The sequence below is a fragment of the Pinus tabuliformis genome, chromosome 7 (genome assembly GCF_031772625.1).
Source record: "Pinus tabuliformis cultivar Carrire ecotype Pingquan chromosome 7, CPIR1, whole genome shotgun sequence".
Lineage (NCBI taxonomy): Eukaryota > Viridiplantae > Streptophyta > Pinopsida > Pinales > Pinaceae > Pinus > Pinus tabuliformis.
Window position 1 is genome coordinate 480,096,474 of NC_142293.1, and position 20,772 is coordinate 480,117,245.

A 20,772-nucleotide genomic window follows, 5' to 3' on the forward strand; every position below is an offset into this window, starting at 1 on the left:
GATTCTTTCTATTTCCAAGGATCCTTAGATTGAATTTATGTTAATCAATGTGTTTCTTATTCATAGCTCAGTTGGAAAATACCATCTCTATAGATCTAGTTAAATTGGATGAGAAAATACAAAGAAAGATATGAAAAAAAAGGAAAACCTGCAAATTTTGTTATGCTAAGAGTGAGCCTAATGGAAGAGTACCCAAAACACATGGTGGGTGCAGTGTTCGAAAGCCATGAAATTTCCTATAAGGTTGGCAGCTGAGACAATATAAGATTTAACATATCAAACATAACCATGCATAGATTGCTTGGTATGTGACAAAGAGCATTTTTCCCTTGTTCATGAAAGGATGTTGTCTTTTTTATTGTTCTATTACAACAACACTAGTTAAATTTCACTAGATATCAATATTGATCCCAATCACATAGGGAGACCTTGTAGCCACCTAGTGCAAAAATCAACATATCATAATTTGTCTTGTGAAAAAAGACCTTAGTAGAAATGTAAAGAAAAAGAGCTCAAAAAGGACATGAGTAAAACATGTTGTTTATGGCTTGTTGGTTTACCTAGAAATGTGCTTCACATCATCCCTGTTTTTCTAGTTTCTAGATTCAGTGGTCCAGTGTGACAACTTGTAACATTCTTCATGTAGAAAAACAATATAATACGCAACCCATAAGAAAGCCAACATAATGGATTATTTTCAAAAGTGCATGATAAAAGAAATGCTAAGCTTGAAAATAACAAAATTATAGGGAAAATAATCCATGATGAGATTAATCATCATATTAACATTAAAATATTAAAATCTATAATGCATGGAGACTAGTTTCAGCTTCAAGAATGATTGCATTATTAACTCTACCATGAGTATCTAGATGTATAATACTTGTGTACTGAGTACATCAAATGTTAGATCAACGTACTCAAAGTGTATTTGATAAAAAATTCCAACAATATTAAATAATAGGTAAGAAGTCCCTAAAAAATGCATACGTCTTTATTCATAAATTTATGCTTTTTTGTTCACTCAGACATTCCACTGTTTGAAGTGTGTGCCATGTGTTTTTGATCGTCATTGAAGAGAAATTGTACACACATTTTCTGTTACACTTTGTAACTCTATTTTAAAATGCTCATCTGACATATTTTTGTTGATTCCTGTATTCATGGAAATAACAGTTTCTATCTTGAATTCAGGGATAAATGAAACTGGATTAAAATTGGACATAGTTCTACTATGCTTAATGAATAAAGGGTTAAAATCACTTGATTCAATGATTCAAGGGCTTTCAATATTTTGGAAGTAGGTGAGTCCAAACATAGAAGTTTAGTGATATTTTTATCAATGATATTGATTCCCTATTGTTACAGTCAAAGCATAGAGTCTAAAGTGACATGAGAGATCAAAAATAAGAAATCACGTCACCAATGATTCAGAGATAATTTTACAAATTTCTCAATCTCTTTTTTACAATATATTTGGAGTACTAAATTGCATATGTTAAATAATAAATACACAAAATACCTAAGACAATATTGTTAGGAAAAATGCTATGCTAATAAGAGAGAGTAAAATATGTCATAATATCCAAGTAAAATTGATTATATAGGTCAATGAAAAATTTGTCATAAGAGTTCAAAGGTTAAAATAACTAATATATTTATTATTCATAGAAATGACATTTGTAATAGCCCTAGTCAAAATTCTATGTAAAAGTTAATAAAGACAAAAATAAGACCAAGGTCATGGGACATGTATTCCAGGTTGAATGGTGGGAAAAACATCCTAGTGGGTGTTCATTTTGGTTATTATGGCTACAGGAATTTGGCAAAGGCAATAACAAAGGATTTGGAAAGGAAAATGGCATTTTTGGCACATTTATTTATGAAAATAATGGAAATTAGGAGAAAAGGAAGGTGAAAGGTCACAGGTTGCATGTCAGGAGGAAAATGAAAGAAAATAATGGAAAATGAAGAAAATAGAGGCCTCATTGATAAAAAGGCTTCTCAAGATCAGTTGGAAAGCTTTTTGCTCAACATTGGATCAAGAAAGGAAAATAATGCAAGAGGAAGGAAGGAACAAGCATGGAAGAGCATGATCAAGAAGCTACAACAATATTCTTTGCAGATATCGATTTGCATGTGTGTTTTCCTTGCTAGATTTGGCATGCATGGTATTGCATGTGGTTCTTTTTTGTTATGAGATGGATTTTCCCAGGTGTGATAGTGTTTTTAGCCTAGCCTTTCCATTTCCAGATAGCCATGGTGTGATGGGGTTCTGATGTTTTGGTTGAGATGGATTGCCGGATGGATTCGAAGCTGAGTGAGGAGGATCTCTGAAAGAAAGAACACATGGCCTAGTGATCCATGAACCAGAATATGGATTGTGGTAAATCCATTGGCCTAGTGACCCCTGAACCGGAATGTGGGTTGCGGTAAAGCCAGGTATTGTGTGCCTTAGTGGGCCTAGGAATCTTGGACCGGTTAATGGAGGGATATACATTAAATCTTAGAGGTGGTTTCCCTTGATTAGGCCTAAGAATCCTTTTTGGTAAATGGCACGATATATGGTAAAGCTTAGAGGGAGTGATCCCTAGATCGAATTGTGGATTGTGGTAAAGCCTGAAAGACTAGGAGACATGAAATTCCTCATGGTTTAGGTGGAGAAATCCGATGGCATCCATGCCTTTTCTGGCCTAGTGATTTGGTGGAGATCATGGTAAATCTTGTTATTACATGTTAATTATGTTGGCCTAGTGATCTAGTGTGGATTGCGGTAAAACCTGGTTTTTATTGATGAGGATGAGGCGGTTTAGCCTTGGGATGCCCTCATTGGTTCTTTTGTTTTGAGTCCCACATTCATGCTTGGAATATGGCACGGGGGCGATTGGCTAAAGTGAGATCTGACTCATCCAATCTATGGTTGAGTGGAACGTGGTAGTCCCATCCTGGGTTGGCTTTTACATTCACTAATAAGAGGTTCTTTCCTTGGTATCTTATGTGTAAATGTACTAGTTTACATGTGGATTTTATGGCTGATGTATACTTGATATTTCTATTGTTATTATGATGGTTATAAGCATGTATTATGACAGTGATGATATATGGCTCTCATATTTTGATTTGTAAATGCATGAATAATGTATCTATGACCTAATAGATGATAATGCAACTAATGATATAAGGGAACAATGCTTCTTAGTAATTCTCAGATAAGTATGAGACCCCTATGATCAGATATGTTATTTAAACCTGTAGATTACATATTTGTGACATGTTTGACGAAATGCCTATCACGGCTAGTAGGGGTCTAGTCTAGAACTTGTCAATATTTTTGCAAATGTATCATTATTCTGTTGGGTAAATTCATTTTTGAACCTGTCGTTGAGTTATGGGCAGTGACCTGAGCTCTAGGCCTGAAAACGTGGTATAAATTCTAGAGTCGCATGCATAGGTATGAGGAGAAAATTCCCTAGACACATGCATACCCATGATGTGGGAGAGTCTAGAGCCTCTTAGATGCACCCTTGTCCATAACAAGGGAGCATCTGAGGGTTTAATGGTCTAAAAACTTAGTGGGACTTAGGGGTTGGTTACTTGAGTGGTTAGGATGGCTCCTAGGAGTTTTTTTGTTGACGTGGAATGTATGTATGGTGTGTTTCTATCGATTCCACTTCCTTAAGGTGACTTAAGAGGTTGAATCCCATTATAGTGGCCTCTCATCGCATATTTACCCTAGTTGGACGATTACTTGGGTAGATGTGGGATGAGGGTGTTATAAAGTGGTATCAGAGTGGGTTGCACTCTCTTTGGGTCATATCTAATACTACATAGTGGTATCAGAGTGGGTTTCATTCTCTTTGGATGTTATCTGGTTTCCATTCTTTTGGGTGATATCCGATACCACAGAGTGGTATTAGAGCATGGTTCACCTCTTGGACTAGATGGGTGGTGTGTTGGTCATCCATTCATGATAGTTGCATATGTGTTCCTTGTGCTTGTATTCCATGTGCTCGTTGCATTTGCATGGTGTTGATCATGGTTGTAGTGATGTCTCCATGTGAAGGTTGATGGTATTGTTGTGGTTCTATATACATATGGTGTGGAGTGCATGATTGTACAAGTGGTGTTGTGTGCATGTGGTGTTTTGTACATGTTGTACAAGTGGCGTTGTTTGCACGTGGTTTTGTGTACATGTCTTGCATGTGACATTGTGTACATGTGGTGTCGCATACATGTCGTGCATGTGGTACTGTGTACGTGGTATTGTGTACACATTATACAGTGGTGCAGTGTACATATTGCATACTGTACATGTTGTGTAGGTGATGTCATGTACATGTGATGTTGTGCACATGTTGTGAAGGTGGTGCTTGTTACATGTGGTATTGTTGTACGTGTGGGATTGAGTGCATGTCATACATGCTATGTTGCGGGCATGCAGTACTATGTATGTCCATATTGTAGTCATGGTATCGTGACATATGTATTCATTGTGTTGCACTCTAGACATGTATTTGTGTTATGTTGTACATTAGGTGCAGGTGCATGTATTGTGTTATACATTGGATGTAGGCATATGTATCATGTTGTGTTGTACACTAGGTGTAGGTGTATGAGTTGTGTTGTACACTAGGTGTAGGTGTATGAGTTGTGTTGTACATTGGGTATAATTGTATGAGTTGTGTTGTATACCAGATGTACGTGTATGCATTTTGTGGTGTTGCACATTGTGCGTAGATGAATGTCTTTTAATGTACATTGTGCACGTATATGTACATACACTGGGTGTAGGTGTATGTGTTGTATGTCAGGTATAGGTGTATGTGTTGCATGGCATTGTACGGTGTGTGTGGTTGTATGTGCACCTGGTGGAGGAGAAGGCATTGGGTGTTTGCTGGGTGTGGCAACTGATCCCGTGTGTGTACAAAAGAAAAAAGGTAGAAGTAAGGATCGATGAAGGATAAGTATTGATATTTTTTTTAGCTTTATTATACATGTGGGTTATGATTATGGTTTATGATGATTACGAGTGATCTATGATTTTGGTATATGAGGATTATATGTGATCTATGATTCTGATATATGATGATTATATATGATCTATGATGGTTACATGTGATTTATGATTTTGATGGTTATGTTTTGAGCTAACTTGATGTGATATGTTTATACATGTTTTGGTCAAATATGCTAGTTTGACTTGTTGTGACAAGAAGCGAATAGGATTGAAAATGTACCTTATTAATGAGATACCAATGAGGTATGATGTGAATTTATTTCAATTTCTTTTAAATCTAATGGAATTTATGTGCTTGGTACAGGAATGCATAAAATGCCCAGTTGGGTGATTGAAATCGACTACAAGGATTTGCAACAACAAAAGGAATTGGAATGTGTAGTAGTATGCTACTAAAGCATTCAGGAACAAGGTCATTGTGGGACACTAGTACCCAATAGTGTCCACTGATTGCCATGAGCATGCTATGACTGGTATGATGGAATTAAGGCAGTGATATTCCTTGGTTTTTGCATATTACGATGTGAGGAAGCCTTGCCAAGGAATGGACTGCCCGAGATGGGGGTGCCAGCGGAACTTGGAAGGTGAGTGACTACACGGAAGGGGTGACCAGATTTCCTGAGGGACTATGTAACAGAGAAGGGAAGGTCACAAATGGATTTTTTTTGGCCATTAGCATTTCCAGATGGAATTAGATGCACAATGGGAGTGTGCCCTGGAACAATGATCTGGTAACTGTTCATTGAGAGGACAAGTGGCATGGAATATAATGCTCGACATTGGATGCAGATCTGACTTTGCAGTGGATTCTAGACTTCCTAGGAAGGAGGTGAATCCTGGTATTACTTTGAGGGTGGAACTGTGAACCTCTAGATTCCCTTGTTGCAGATGCAGACATCATATCTTCTTATTTGTTGGTTGAGAAAATGTGCATATGTATATATGTGTGTATTATTGTAAATACTATATTGAGTTGGATTTATAAAGCTCCATAGATAGTATGGTTATTTGTTGGTTGAAGCAAATTTGTATGTGTATATGTGGTTATTGTAAATACCGTAATGAGTTGTGTTATAAACCTCTAGTAAACGGTATGTTTGTCATGGTTTAGCAGGTGGTCATTGTAAATACTGCAACGAGTTGTATTATAAAGCTCCATGGGCAGTATGTTTTGTTTTCAATAGTATTGTTTGCTATAGTTGTCAATGAACACTGAGGACAATGTTCCCTGAGGGGGAGGGTTCTGTAACAGCCCTGGTGAAAATTCCATGTAAAAATATATAAATACCACGAATGATGGGACACATATTCCAACCTGAATGGTGGGCATGACATCCTAGGGGGTGTTCATTTTGTTGTTTATGGTTAAGGAAATTTGCGAAGTAAATGGATAAGGCATTAAAGATGCAAAAAGGTATTTTGGCACATTTATTTATGAAAATAATGGAAATTAGGAGAAAAGGAAGGTGAAAGGTCACAAGTTGCATGTGAGGAGGAAATTGAAGTAAAATAATGGAAAATGAAGAAAATAGAGGCCTCATTAATAAAAATGCTTCTGAGGATCAGTGGGCAAGACTTGATCAATTCAGTTTTGGAGCTCTCTCATTATTCTCTCTCTCTCATACTCTTGGATACTTATAGTTTTCTTGGAGAACTCTTGGTGGGTGTAGCATACTTGGATTCTTAGAGCAAGAAGGCAAAGGAAGAGCAGGAAAGCACAAGAGGGCACTGGGATCAACAACTACATCATATTTTCTTGCAGGTATCGAGTTGCATGTATGTTTCTTCACTATTTTTGGCATGCATGGCACATGCATGTGGTTTCTTGGTTATGATCTGTCACTGGCATGGAGGATTAGCTGGATTAACAGTGGATTTGCCTAGCCTTGCCATTTCCTGGATAGCCATGGATATTGTGGGTTTATTTCCTTGTTTTTTTTAGTTGGTTCTGATGTTTCCTTAGCTTTGGGTTGATTTATTAGTTCCTGGAAGCCTTGGTTGCACAAATGCTCTGGAATCCCTGTAACGACTTGGGCTGAGTTACTAGTCTTAGAAGACCTGGTTGGAAAAACATTTTGGAAGCCCTGTAAGAGCTTGGGTTGAGTTACTAGTCTTGGAAGCCTTGGCTAGAAAAATTCTCTGAAAGCCCTTGGTGGGTTGAGTTACTAGTCCTAGAAGCCCTGGTTTGACAAACGCTCTAGAAGCCCTGTAACATCTTGGGTTGAGTTACTAGTCCTGGAAGCTTTGGTTGGACAAATGCTCTGGAAGCCTTTGGTGGGTTGAGTTACTAGTCCTAGAATCCTTGGTTGGACAAACGCTCTGGAGCCTGGCGACAGACGTGAGTTGAGTTACTGTTCCTGGGAGCCGTGTTGGAACAAACGTTCTAGAGCACTTGAAGGTTGAGATAGAGACCGATCTAATGACGGTTTTGTGATGTACTACCATGAGGTGGAAACATTGTTTGATGGGTTGAGGTGGATGGCCTCTGGAAGCCCTAGATGAGTTTTGATTAATGTGTTCTATGAGATCCCACATTCATGCTTGGAATATGGCACGAGGGTGAATGACTGAAGAGAGATTTGGCTTAGCCATTCTACGGTCAGTTGGAATGTGGAAGTCCCATCCCGGGTTTGGCTTTTGCATCATTAATGAAAGATTATTTCTCCTTGTCTAAATATGAGCATTATGGTGGATTATATGTGATTTATATGGTTGTGATTTCATTGGTATTTATGTCCCTACTATGTTGGTTATGTATGTATTTTATGATAGCAGTTATGTATGGCTCTCATCATGTTCTTACTTGTTATTGAATGATCAATGTATCTATGAACTAATGGATGAAACGAAATGTAATGTGATAAGGAGACAATGCTTCATAGCGAATCTCAGATAAGTATGAGACCCCTATGCTCAAATATGTTATTTACACCTATAGGTTGCATATTTACTAAGTGTTTGACAAAAATTCTATCATGGTTAGGCTTGGTTAGGTCAATCCCTTAATCAAGTTTTGTGTTAGAGGCTTTGCCTTGGTGCCATTTAATGTCTTGGAGAGTCTCATCAAGTTCTAGGCATTGGTTTGGATACTAGCCCTGAAAAAGTGGCTTAAATCTCGTAGCCTCTGGCACCAAACTGGCTAATAGAGACTACAGTCTCTCCCTTGTAGGCACTGTGGGAGAAATTATAGGTTTACAGTCGCATGCATTCCTTGTCATGGGAGCGACTCTAAGTTTAATTCATCTAAATGCTAGGTTAACTCAGGGGTTGGGCACCTGTAATGGTGGATTAGCTCCTAGGGGTCCTGAAGCACCTGAGGGAGGTTTGTGTGTGGTGTTTCCATCAATTCCATTTCCTTAAGGTCACCTAGGAGGTTGAATCATATCATAGTAGCCTCTTGTCGCATGTTTACCCCAGTTGGTCGGTTACTTGGGTAGATGTGGAAGAGGGTGTTACAGTTCCTGCTCTTAGATCATTTGAATCAACTAGCATGTCCTTACAAGTTTCTTAATTAATATGGGACTCTTTTCTATCATGTATATCATTTCTAAAGGGGTATAAACATGCATGATCAAGATTTCTAAAAATGAAGTTATCTTCAATCCACTTCCAACCCCAACATTGGATTGTCATGAGCCATAACATTACATGGATTGTCCCTGCATTTGTTGCATAAATAACAACTTAGTGAAGTTTGAATATTTCTTATCATGGTATCCATATGAGTTTATAAATTAGATAGCTACACCTTTCTAGTTTTACAAAGATTATTGTTTTTCGGCTAACCCATACCACTTGAGCATTGTTCCCCATAAAGTACATTTGAATACAGTCCATTTTATCAACAAGTGGGTTTCCTTCTCTACTCCCTATTTAGGTATTGTGAGTAAATAGATGGTCTAGAACACCTCATATCTCATCAAATGTAGAGAACATGAAAAGGTTGGCTTTATGTTTATCTAATTTTTCTCTACCCAGTAAAATTCCTTCTACAAATCCATAAATAGGTTACAATTATTGCAATAGATTTCTGGGATTTGGTAGATATAATTCCTTAAGAGAATCATGTACTTCCCCATGGTCATGTCTATAATATCCCAATATTTTATCTTCCTCGGTTCCACATGTTGAAGTTTGTTTTAATCCTTTTCGAAATCTTTCCAATTCATGAAATTTACATCCACAATTTGACTAGGGTTATCATTTTTGTTCCTTTTAGGTGGGATTAGAAGTTCATAGTTTTCTTCTCTTAAGCCTCCCCACAAAACCCTTCCTATAATTCACCAGTGATAAAATTCATATTGTAAAGTCCACGTAAATTTGAAATCCTCTAAATATTTGATTTCAAAATAACTCCAACTTATAAAACAAAAAACACTAAAAATCTTTAATCAAGCAAATCAATTTAACACTAAAAATTAACCTTAAACATATCACATCACACATAATTCAGAGCAATAATATATTCATTTTCATTAATGACCAAAATAATGATTTCACTTAACATATAAAATAAAATAAAAAAGATATATATTTAAACTACTTAAGTAAACACATCAATTAAAGACATATTGACAACATAAATCGTAACAAATTCATCCACTGTAATGACACCAACGTTTACACTATTAAAAAAATAGAAAAATAAAATTGATTAGAATGATTGCAAATATATATATATATATATACACTATTAAAAAAAATAGCAAAATAAAATTGATTAGAATGATTGCAAATATATATATATATATATATATTTTGCAATGAAGTGCAATAATGATTAAAAAAATAAAAATATTTAATATATTATCTTTATCCACATTTACGCCCTGTGCAATAATGATTACAAAAATAAAAATATTTAATATACTATCTTTATCAACACTTACGCCCTATCCGAATAGATATTAAACTTTTTTCAAATACTTATTCTATAATATAATAATATATTGAGTGAATGTTGATTCTTACATAGTTAACTCGAATTTCTTAATCTGTATAACTTAGTCCGAGGTGTATTCACACTTAACGGTGTTTATCACAAATTTAATTAAAAAAACCTGTAAAGACCATGTATTTGACTTTAAACACTTTAAAAGGCCCATTAATTAAGAAATCAAAACAAACAAGATTTGTATGTATTAACACTCCAGCAAAATCCACTTAAATTATCAAACAAAAACAAATACAATATTAGCAAATATACAAGGTCCAAGGTCCATTTGATGGGAAACTAACAAAAACTACATTAAGGGCATTTATAGGATTAGAGGAAAACCATACAATGAATATTTCATGTATAATGTTATTTTACATTTTAAATAATTATAATGTTATTGTACATTTTAAATAATTGAAATAAATTATTATTATTATTTAATTTTTATTTTTATTTGTGGGATAAGAGATTTATTTTTGTCTAGTGATTTGATTGTTAAATTTATACGTATTTATATTCTATTTTTTTTAATTTTGACCATGTAACTGTAAAAAAAAAACACATATTATTAACCATTAAACTTACTCAATAAAACTCATATATTTTAATCAGCGAAAATAAAAATAAGTTACTATTTAGTATTAATATTATTTTTAATGACTATGATTTATTTATTGTTTTTCTTTATAGTGTCATCTTAGGGAACCATCTTGAGGTCTCATAGCTTATAGAGCTTAGGTCAAGGTAATAGTGTATATTTGGGAGAATTTGTAATATTAAAGGAAAAGTGGGTTATTATAGTGAGATAGAAAAATGGTTTTTTTTATAATACTAAAAATTTTGCGCGAAAATTGTTAAATTTATTATTTTAAATATTTAAGAATCTCACCATTTTAAAAATTTAAACTTCACCGCATAAAAAAATTTATTGTGTATGACTACGTTATGAATTTATAGTATGAATTTGGTGTGTCCACAAGAGTCTTCTGTAACATTAATGGATATAACCTGATTAAGAATTGACAAGTTTGTTAAGCTAAGAACCTTCCATGAATTAATCATATTTGTTGGACAATGGGTAGCTTTGCGTGAAAGCCAACGCTACCTGAAGTGAGGATGGTCATGATGATAGAGGGCACTTTACGTGCACAGAAAGGAGGACGGCTGCCGACAGTGGATGATGGGCCCTGTTTCATATGCATCTGCACTCAACGGTTTCTGCTGTTATAAAACTCTGGACACAGTCCTCATCTGATGATGTGGAAGCCATTGGTAAACGCATTGGTGGTTGTTTTCAAGTATGACTTGAATCCTTTTCAATCTTCATGAACTTTACTGGACATTAGCAGTATTGCTTCCATGTATTCTCTTTACAATATGAACTATTTATTGGATTTAGTTTGATGATGCTTCTTGTCTGGAAATACTGCTTTTAGAGAATTGCATGATATGTTCTGTACTTCAGTCTCAACAGATTGATCAGGAGTTGCATTCATTGAATTTACGGTATTGGGCACTCAATATAAATGTAGAACATAGTGTATAATGATTGTATTCTTGACTCATTATGTGTGGCGTAGGTGCAGCAAACAGAATCCATGTGCAGTTGGAAATTGGAGACCGTCATGTATGCCTCTCTTCATACACAAAGTTCAAATTCTGGAGCACTGTTTTTTATTATAGTATATATATCTACGTGAGAAAAGAGGGATCTTTGAACTTCTAAGATGAACATTTGGTTATGGTTTCAAACTAAAATGATTCTATATTAATGATGTATAACCGATTTTTATGATATTGGCCAGAAGTTTACAGAAAGTTAGACTGTGGAAGTAGCATCTCCCGAGATAGTTATTTGCTTTTCGGAGTGGCCCTCACTGATAAAACAAATATTTATGTTGCACAGGTTGTAATGGACAACGGTATTCTGAAGGTTACTTTGTCTAAACCGGAGGGAATTGTAACCGGGATTGAATATGGTGGACTGGATAATATGTTAGAAATTCTCAACCAGGAAGACAATAGAGGGTATGCCAATTATACAACAATATTATGATTTCTTGTTTTTATTGTTATAGTTTAGTTTTATTGTAACATCTCCGTTTTTATTGTTATATTTTAGTTTTATTGTAACATGTGGTAATGTATGATTTTTTTATTATATTTTAGTTTTATTGTAACATGTATGATTTTTTTATTAAGATTATGTTAGTTTTAATGTTGAATGGAAGAATAATTTTTTTAATCGGAAGATGTTGTTATTTTGTATTAGCCTAGACTTGGATTTTCAGTGAGGAAGGTTTTATCTATGGTTATCGTCCTCAATCTTTCTTCATTTCATCATATCAAAATTTATAAAATCTAAGCATGAGCATCCTTATGCCATTTGCAGATTTCAAGAATATAGCAGCCAGGTCCATTGTTTGATCTAGCTGTTGTTCGTTGGATCCAGAGATATTTCTGAAATCTGTGATAGTATAAGTTCAGCAGCATGGCATAGAGTAAATCAATAAATTATGACCATATTAGTAATTAGGACTTCTTGGGGTATAATCATTCTAAGACTTTTTTAGTTCAAGTATGCTTAAGTGCCTCACAATCAAGTCTATTTAGCTTGCTACCCCATTTGCAAAACCTTAGCAATTATTATGCCGTATGAACTATTCAGTTAGAGTTACCTTCAACCTTTTCATTTCATTTAGGAGTTTTCATGATACAACTTATTAGATATTATTTTTAGAATTAACTAAGTAGAATAAGTCATTAAACTATGGTTACATGCATGAGTATTAATCTACCAAACTTTTCATGATTTCAAATAGTCCACATATCACTCATTGCATAACACCTGAAGTTTGGTTGATGATTGATACTATGTAATTTAATAGCAGAAATTATGAGAAATTTTATCACTTAAAACTAATACTCATAAATATGACCATAATTTAATGATTTTATGCAATTAACCTTTAAAATAATCTATAAAATTTAATGACATTAAAAATAGTGTAATGCTAATGATAAAAAAAAATTATTCATTTTTAAAAATATAAATGATTCAAAAATATAAAACATTAAATCTTTACAAATTCAACCCTTCAAAATTTTCAATATATATATAATTATGTTTTTCATTCCATATAATTAAATTTAAAATATAATAATATAAAATTACCTCATTAAATAAATTTATACTAAACTTTTTATCATTCATTAAATTAACATTTAATTAACCATTATCATAATTATATTAAATATAAAAATTATTTAAATTTTTAATTAAAAAAAATTATATTTTTAATATTTTGAATTAAAAAATAATAATAATACCATATGTCTTTACATTCGTAAAAATCCAAATTGTAAAACACTTCACTATGTATGCATAAGAGCGGGCTCTAACCACAATTTCTTCCGTTGAAAAAAAAGAACACCTCACTCCTTGGGACAAAGAAAGCAATGGAAATACACATTGAATGAAAGTATGAGATGATAATATTATTACTGATGGATGGATGTAATGCAGGTATTGGGATCTTGTCTGGAACCAACCAGGAGGACCTGGTATCTTTGACGTGTGAGAAATCTTACAGAGATCATTTACCGTCTTAAGTTTTCATAAGGCCATCTATACTTGAAACTTTAACATACAAAAAAATAATTGTTTACAGGATTAAGGGTACCGAGTTTACTGTGATACAAGCCGATGGAAACCAGGCGGAATTGTCCTTCACTAGGACATGGCTCCTTGGTTCCTCTCAACATAGACAAAAGGTATTCATGCTTGATCTGGGCGTTTCTTCCATTTTCTCTGCTAGTTTTAGGGCAGAAATATTAATATGAATGAGCTGTATTGCAGGTTTATTCTGCTTCGGGGTTGTTCGGGTTTCTACACCTACGCCATTTACGAGCGCCCTGCAGGATGGCCCGATTTCGATCTCAGCGAAACTCGTATTGCATTCAAACTGCGCAAGGACAGGTAATGGATTTGAACGAGCATTCTTAGTCTCGATAGTAGATTTAGCCCCGAGATTAAGTAGATTGTAGATTCTCGGAATATTAGGGAAATGGGGCCGTCAAAAAATTGATTCCGTTCATGTTCGTCTGATTTCAGAATATTTAGGGAATCTGTAATTCACTTAGGATATTTTAGATTTATGCTTTTTTTTATATAAATAGTGAATTTTAGTAATATTTAGAATCTATCATCAAAGAGCTTATTTCTCTTCTTTCAACTTTCAAATTCCAAAATATTCTTGAAATATACCATCAATATAAATATACTATCCATATAAGTTCAAAAAGAAGTGAACCTGCATAGGATAGGATTTATGGAGTGTATTTGAAATTCACCAGGTGTTTTCCATTGCAGGTTCCATTATATGGCCATTTCAGATAATAGACAGAGGATCATGCCACTGCCCGATGATCGCTTGCCCAGCAGGAGTCAGCAGTTAGCATACCCTGAAGCTGTTATCCTCACTAATCCTGTAAACAAGGATCTCCAAGGCGAGGTAACGTAGGCACCCAGAACCTATATTCAAGTACTTTACTGGATTCATGGAATTGTCACCTGAGCATTAGATTATGATATCAAACAAACCGTACTATGAGTAATGCACATTCACATCAAAATGATATGTTGGAGTAAATCACAATCCAATTTGGTCTCACTTCATTCATGCTCCATCTTCAACTGGGGTGCCTAAGGCGTAGAAAATTAGTAACTATCTCAGCCAATTAACTTGAAACAAATGAACGTTGATACGCCTAGGCTTTCAGTGCAATGATTATGTGCCCTCATGGATGGCTTTTCAATTATGGCGCTGAACCAACTGCATTATCAAACAAGTTGTTTCAATTATGATTGTGTCGCAACAAATAAACGTACGACTAAGTTTTATTCACTTAAATGTACATTAAATTCCATTAAGGGATTCATATATATGCACATGTTTATATGCATGTATGGATTATGGAGGGTGGTTTGGGACAAGCATAATTCAAGTAGGTGATTAAGTGGAAGGGAGCGGGGCGGGGTGCAATTAAGGCAATGGATTGAGGAAGGCAATAAAAATAATTAAGGCAGTGAATTTAGGTGGAGCTAATGATAACTAAGACAACTAGTTTTTAGTGGGAGCCAGAGGAAATTAAGGTACTCAATCAATGAAACAGGGCAACAGGATAAGGCACGCCATTTTTATGAACTTTTAACTATTTAAATGACGTTATTGAACTCTTCTAACTCATCTTTCATATAAACATATAAACATAAATTTTAGTTGTGATGAACGTATTTTCATATTATTGATAAATTAATATCTAAATCTTATTTTTGTGAAGTCTTATTTTTACATATCTAACCTAATTTAGTATCGTACCTATATGTTTATGTATTAGAGGCCATAGACTCAAATTTAGAGGGAAGTAGAGCATGTACACCTCTATATATTTTAGCAGTAAAATTATTATATAGAGGCAAGTTCCTTATCCCACAAACAAGGGGGTCTAATATACCAATTTGGTGTCTAGCTTAATTGTGACCTTAAAATTAGACACTTATTATTATCAGTATTAGTATTAGAATAAATATGATTAAATGTAAACTTAGAGTTATGTTGAACATATTCTCCATTATATATTTACATCCTCTACATCATAATGTCTCCACATAAAACATTGGACAAACATCCACATAACTTAGTCATATGATGCATCACCTATACCATATATTATATAGATTTTCAAGAAAAACTCAATGTTATATTATACCTAATGATACTCTTCATTCCCTTTACCTGTATTGATTATATTAAATTTTATCAGTGAAAAATTCCAACCTTATAAAATTTGTAACCTTTATATCACTAGTAGAATTTTTTAATACTTTGAAATAAAAAACTACAACTAGTTTCCTATATATATTTACATATGTTATATCACAATAACTCCACATTAGACACAAAACAAATATCCACATCTCCATGCATAACCTAATCATACAATGCCTCATTTTTTATTTTTTTTGTAAAGTTCGACCAAAATTTCTACTGATATTCCAAATAAGATGAAGTTACAACTAGTATTCTTTAACGCATTATGGTGAGCTTGTCAACCATATCAAAAAATTGTTGACATCACAAGCCCCAGAGTTATTGACAATTCCTCCAAAAAGCTATAATATATTGCACTGATAAAATTGAGAATTGACAAGACATACAAAAACCAAGATACTGACAATTATTTATATCCACTATGTAGCGAAACACCATGAGTACAAAAACATAAATATAAGATGATAGAAAACACCCACGCAGAAGTAACCCAAGAACATAAGGTCAACTTTGGGGAGCAGAAAGGAAGATAAGAAATCATTCATCTAGAATGATCACTAGTTGGTCTGAGAGGAATTTGAACTGACCATGTTTATTGGAGTCGCATTGATAACCCCTTCTCCTAATCCGAACTTAAACAGGAAACGGAATAACACTTCATTTCATTAATATCAAATACTAAAATATGCTTACAAACAAAATGGAAATAAACTAGCTTGGGTGATGGTAGCTTATCTCTGAGAAGAGATATGGCGGCTACATTCCTCTGAACTATTTTACAATAAGGCTCAAGGGCCTATTTATTATTGAAAAATAAGGGAAAACCCTAAACAACCAAAACCCTAACCCTAGGAGATGGAACGCCAAGAGTTTGTGGACCCTGTTGGGGTTAGTTAGGCAGCCAACTTCCCAGGGTTGTAACTTGGTCATATTATCTCCGTTTGGTGCATATGATACCTTGTTGGAAATATATCTCCAAGTACTACATGATTTGTGGCAGTGGTTTGCCTAAGGCTATGAGTCTGTTGCGGACATCAAATAAATTCTATTTAGGGGGTCAAAATTGCTCTGGGAGTTCAAGACCCAAAAATTTGCTAAAAATAGTAAATGTTGCAACAGATAAAGAAACAGATGAAACTGACTCGAAGTATAGGTGGAATAGGCAGGTGGCCACTAATATCCACCTGGATCAATCCTCCCTTCTTAGGAAGCAATGGTCCCCATTGCATGCAGAGCCTCCATGACGTGAAGAATTTTTTGTTGAACTTGGTCCCTGGCGAACCACTTGCCCTAGTGAAGGAGTTGGCCTACTTTGACAACTTGATATAGTTGGATCATTTGCTGGCGAGTGTTCTTGATCTCTATGTCCATGATCTAATCAGTTGTGTTTTTTTCCATGCAGTCTGGGCTTAGCTCTGTTGGTATGAGTTGTTTTGCAATGTCAGATGTGTCCAACAATGATGGAAAGTATGGCCAAAGGAGCTCTACATTGAACACTGGGTGCAGACCAAGGAACGGTGAAATGGTGAGCTCGAAGGCATTGTCCTATACAACCTTGGTGATGATGTATGGCCCATTTCGGAGTGAGTGAATCTTGTAGTGGGGTACCGCGAGGTGCTCCTTCTACAAATGTAGCCAAACTTTGTCACCCACCTGGAACTTGTGCAACACCTGATGTTGATCATGGTGCTTCTTGTACTTAGCATTGGCTTTGTCCAATATATCATGGACATGCTGGCAGATGTGTTAAATTCCCTCAATGAATTTGTTATCCCTGTCGACTTGGTACTGGACATAAGCCAAATATGCCTGAGTAACTGCAAATGGTATGACCACATTAATGGGACATAATGGCTGAAATCCCAACCCTACTTGAAAGTGGTTGTGGCCCATTGAGTTATGGATAGCTTTGTTGTAGTTGTGATGGACATAGGGGAGGCTTTCATTCGATGTGCATGGATGCTTCGAGTTGTACATGCGCAGAATGTGTACGATCATCATGTTGACAACCTCTATTTGGCCATCAGTTTGGGGGTGGAAAGTCATGGACTTAGTAAGTTTGGTATTCAACATCGACAAGAGACTTGACCAAAATGCACTTAGAAATCAGGTACCCTGATTTGAGACAATGGACTGTAGGATCCCAAAGTGTACCCACACTTGCTCAAACAAGAGCTTAGTAGTGGCCTCCGTTGTGATACTCTTCTTGCAGGATGCCATAATGGCCATCTTAAAGAATCTGTCGACGACCATGAAAACGCAGTCGGTGTCGTGCCTAGTAGAAGGGAGGCCCGACATGTAATCCATGAAAATGGATTCTCAATGTCAACTAGGAGTAGGCAGAGAAGTATATAGGCCTTGCTTCTTGATGGTTGGTTTGGCAATGATGTAGGCAGTGCACGATCTAATGTACTTCCCAACATCCTGACGAAGGTTTGGCCAATAAAAATACTTCTGCAATACTACCACTATTTTCTCTACTCTGAAATGTCTAGCAACTCGATTGTAGTGCACCTCCCAAATCATCTTGGCATGCTCACTTGAAGGAAGACAAATGTGTCCTAGGTGGAATAACAGTGCATCCTTGAGGTGAACATTTGGAACTTTCTTACCTTCCAGGAGTGTCTAGTATGTTTTGCCAAATTCTGGATCGCTCTTGTAAATATGCGGCCACCCCGAGGTCTCATACCCACAAGATTTGAGCACAGTGATCAGTGCCATGACTGGTGGTCAGTGAGGCAGTCTACAACATTATTGGTGTTACCCTTCTATTACTTAATGTTCAAATGGAACTGTTGCAGGTATGTGGACCATTTCTGATGGTGATCGTTCTGCAACTTCCCCTATGTTTGTATGAACTGCAGGGGTTGGTGGTCTGTGTGGATGATCATTTCCTTCCCCATAATGTAATGCTTCCATTGACGACAAACCTGCACAGTGGAATCCATTTCTTTGTCATATGTGGGATACTTTCGGACTGTGTCTGAAAGTGTCTCACTATTGTAAGCCACTAGATGCCCCTACTGAGTAAGAAATGCACCAATAACATAGTCGGAGGCATTTGTCTCAATCTCAAATGGTTGCTAAAGGTTTGGTAATGTGAGAACTTGTGTAGAGCAGAGGCGATTCTTAAACTCAAAAAACGCCTTATGTTGGGTTTCAGACCAAAAGAAATTTTATTTCGCTCCACCCTTGGTGACTTGACTTAAAATCCAAGTGATATGAGAGAACCCCAACACGAACCTACGGTATAAATTGGCAAGACCTAGAAAGCTATGGAGCTCTGTTAGAGTGGTTAGGGTTGGCCAATCCCAAATAACTTGTATCTTTGTTGGGTCCACATGCACACCCTGCTCATCAATGATGTACCCCAGATATTGAACCTAGGTCATGCCAAAAGTGCATTTCTCCAAATTGGCACATAGCTTGTGTTGTCACAGGGTTTGGAGGACCTGTCGAATATGGTGGAGGTGCTCTTCCCAACTCTCGCTGAAGATCAAGATGTCATCCAAATACACCACCACGAATGCATTAGTGAAGGGTCACAAGATGTCGTCCATCAATCTCATGAATGTTACGGGGGCATTCGTCAACCCAAAAGGCATGACCAACCATTTGAAAATGCCCTCCTTGGATTTGAAGGAAGTCTTCCACACATCGGAGGGTTCGATAGGCACCTAGTGATAACCAAACTTCAAGTCAATATTGCTTAAATATTTGGCCCCCTTGAGCTGGTCTAGAAGGTCATCAATCTATGGAATTGGGTACCTATTCTACATAGTGATCTTGTTCAATGCCCGATAGTCAATACAGAGTCTTCAGGTCCCATCCTTCTTTTGTACCAATACAATCGAGCTCCCACAAGGTTATGATTTGGGCCTAATGTGCCCTTTATGCAACAGCTCCTGGATTTTCCTATTGATCTCATAATTCTCCATAACAGAGCATTGATAGATCGGTCTATTGGGTAGCGGCATGCTCGGGGTCAGATCGATGGAGTGCTTGACCTAACAATGCATAGGTACCCCATAGGTTAGGCAAAAATGTCTTTGTACTCCTCTACGACTTTGTCCATCTACTGCTACTATGCGGAGGAGCCCTGTCTGGAATTCATGGCCGCAATATTCTTCTTTCGTTGAGGGAAAAGCATAAGGAAAAAAATTCTTGGTTTGTGAAATGATCTTACTGCATTTCTTTATAGAGATCAAAGACATGGCAGTAGGCGTGGCTACCTCCGGTATCATGTACAACTTATTTCCCAAAGTAATAATCACAGAGTGAGGTCTAGACTCATATACCGCATGTCACTTCCATAAGTATGGTTTCCCTAATAATACATCACAAACTTCAAGAGGAGAAACATCACACAGTACCTCATCCGTGAAGGGCTTGATATTTTAGGGAAGGTGACACTGCTGGCTCACATGGAGATCTTGTCCTTGGTGAAGCCACCCAATGGTGTACGACTGCGAATGTGCTATAGTTGGTAGTCCCAACCGCTTCACAATATCTATTGAAATGAGGTTCTTTTAGCTCCTGCTATCAATAATGAACTGCAGCAGAGAACCCTTCACCCACATCAGTGAATGGAAGAGGTGTTCCCCTTCCTTTGGATCTTTAAGCTCATTTTTTTAGATCTTGGTAGTGGCCACAGTGGCATTGGGCTCTGTGTCAATGATCTGCTTCCCTTTGTCATTCCCCTTGTCGGGTTTTGACTCGGAGTTAGAACATGTGTCTGATTCGGAAGCCTTCATCTCGCCACCAATGACTGCTTGGCCTGACACTCACTTGTGTTGTGAGTGGAGCTCTCATGGAACTCACACCATTTTCTCGTGTCCTTCTTTCTCTTCGTGGTGTTTTTCTTTGTTTGCGGCCTCAGCGGGTTGTCCTGGGTCGCCTTGCCTTGGCTTTGTCCTTTGCTCTATGGTTTGGGGGTGCCTTTCCCTTGTTTTAGATTCACAAATCTAAAGTATCACTCCTTC

General features: G+C 36.2%; 1 protein-coding gene across 1 annotated transcript in view; it reads left to right on the forward strand.

The window, feature by feature from the left end:
* The first annotated feature begins 11,547 nt into the window (after nucleotides 1-11,547).
* Nucleotides 11,548-20,772, forward strand: part of LOC149248084 (uncharacterized) — a 133,538-nt gene continuing 124,313 nt past the window's right edge. The window contains 7 exon segments of the mRNA XM_089455999.1: nucleotides 11,548-11,583; nucleotides 11,863-11,984; nucleotides 13,483-13,533; nucleotides 13,628-13,699; nucleotides 13,701-13,730; nucleotides 13,816-13,935; nucleotides 14,329-14,470. Of these exon segments, the coding sequence (XP_089312125.1) occupies nucleotides 11,869-11,984; nucleotides 13,483-13,533; nucleotides 13,628-13,699; nucleotides 13,701-13,730; nucleotides 13,816-13,935; nucleotides 14,329-14,470 (531 nt within the window). The 5' untranslated portion in view covers nucleotides 11,548-11,583; nucleotides 11,863-11,868.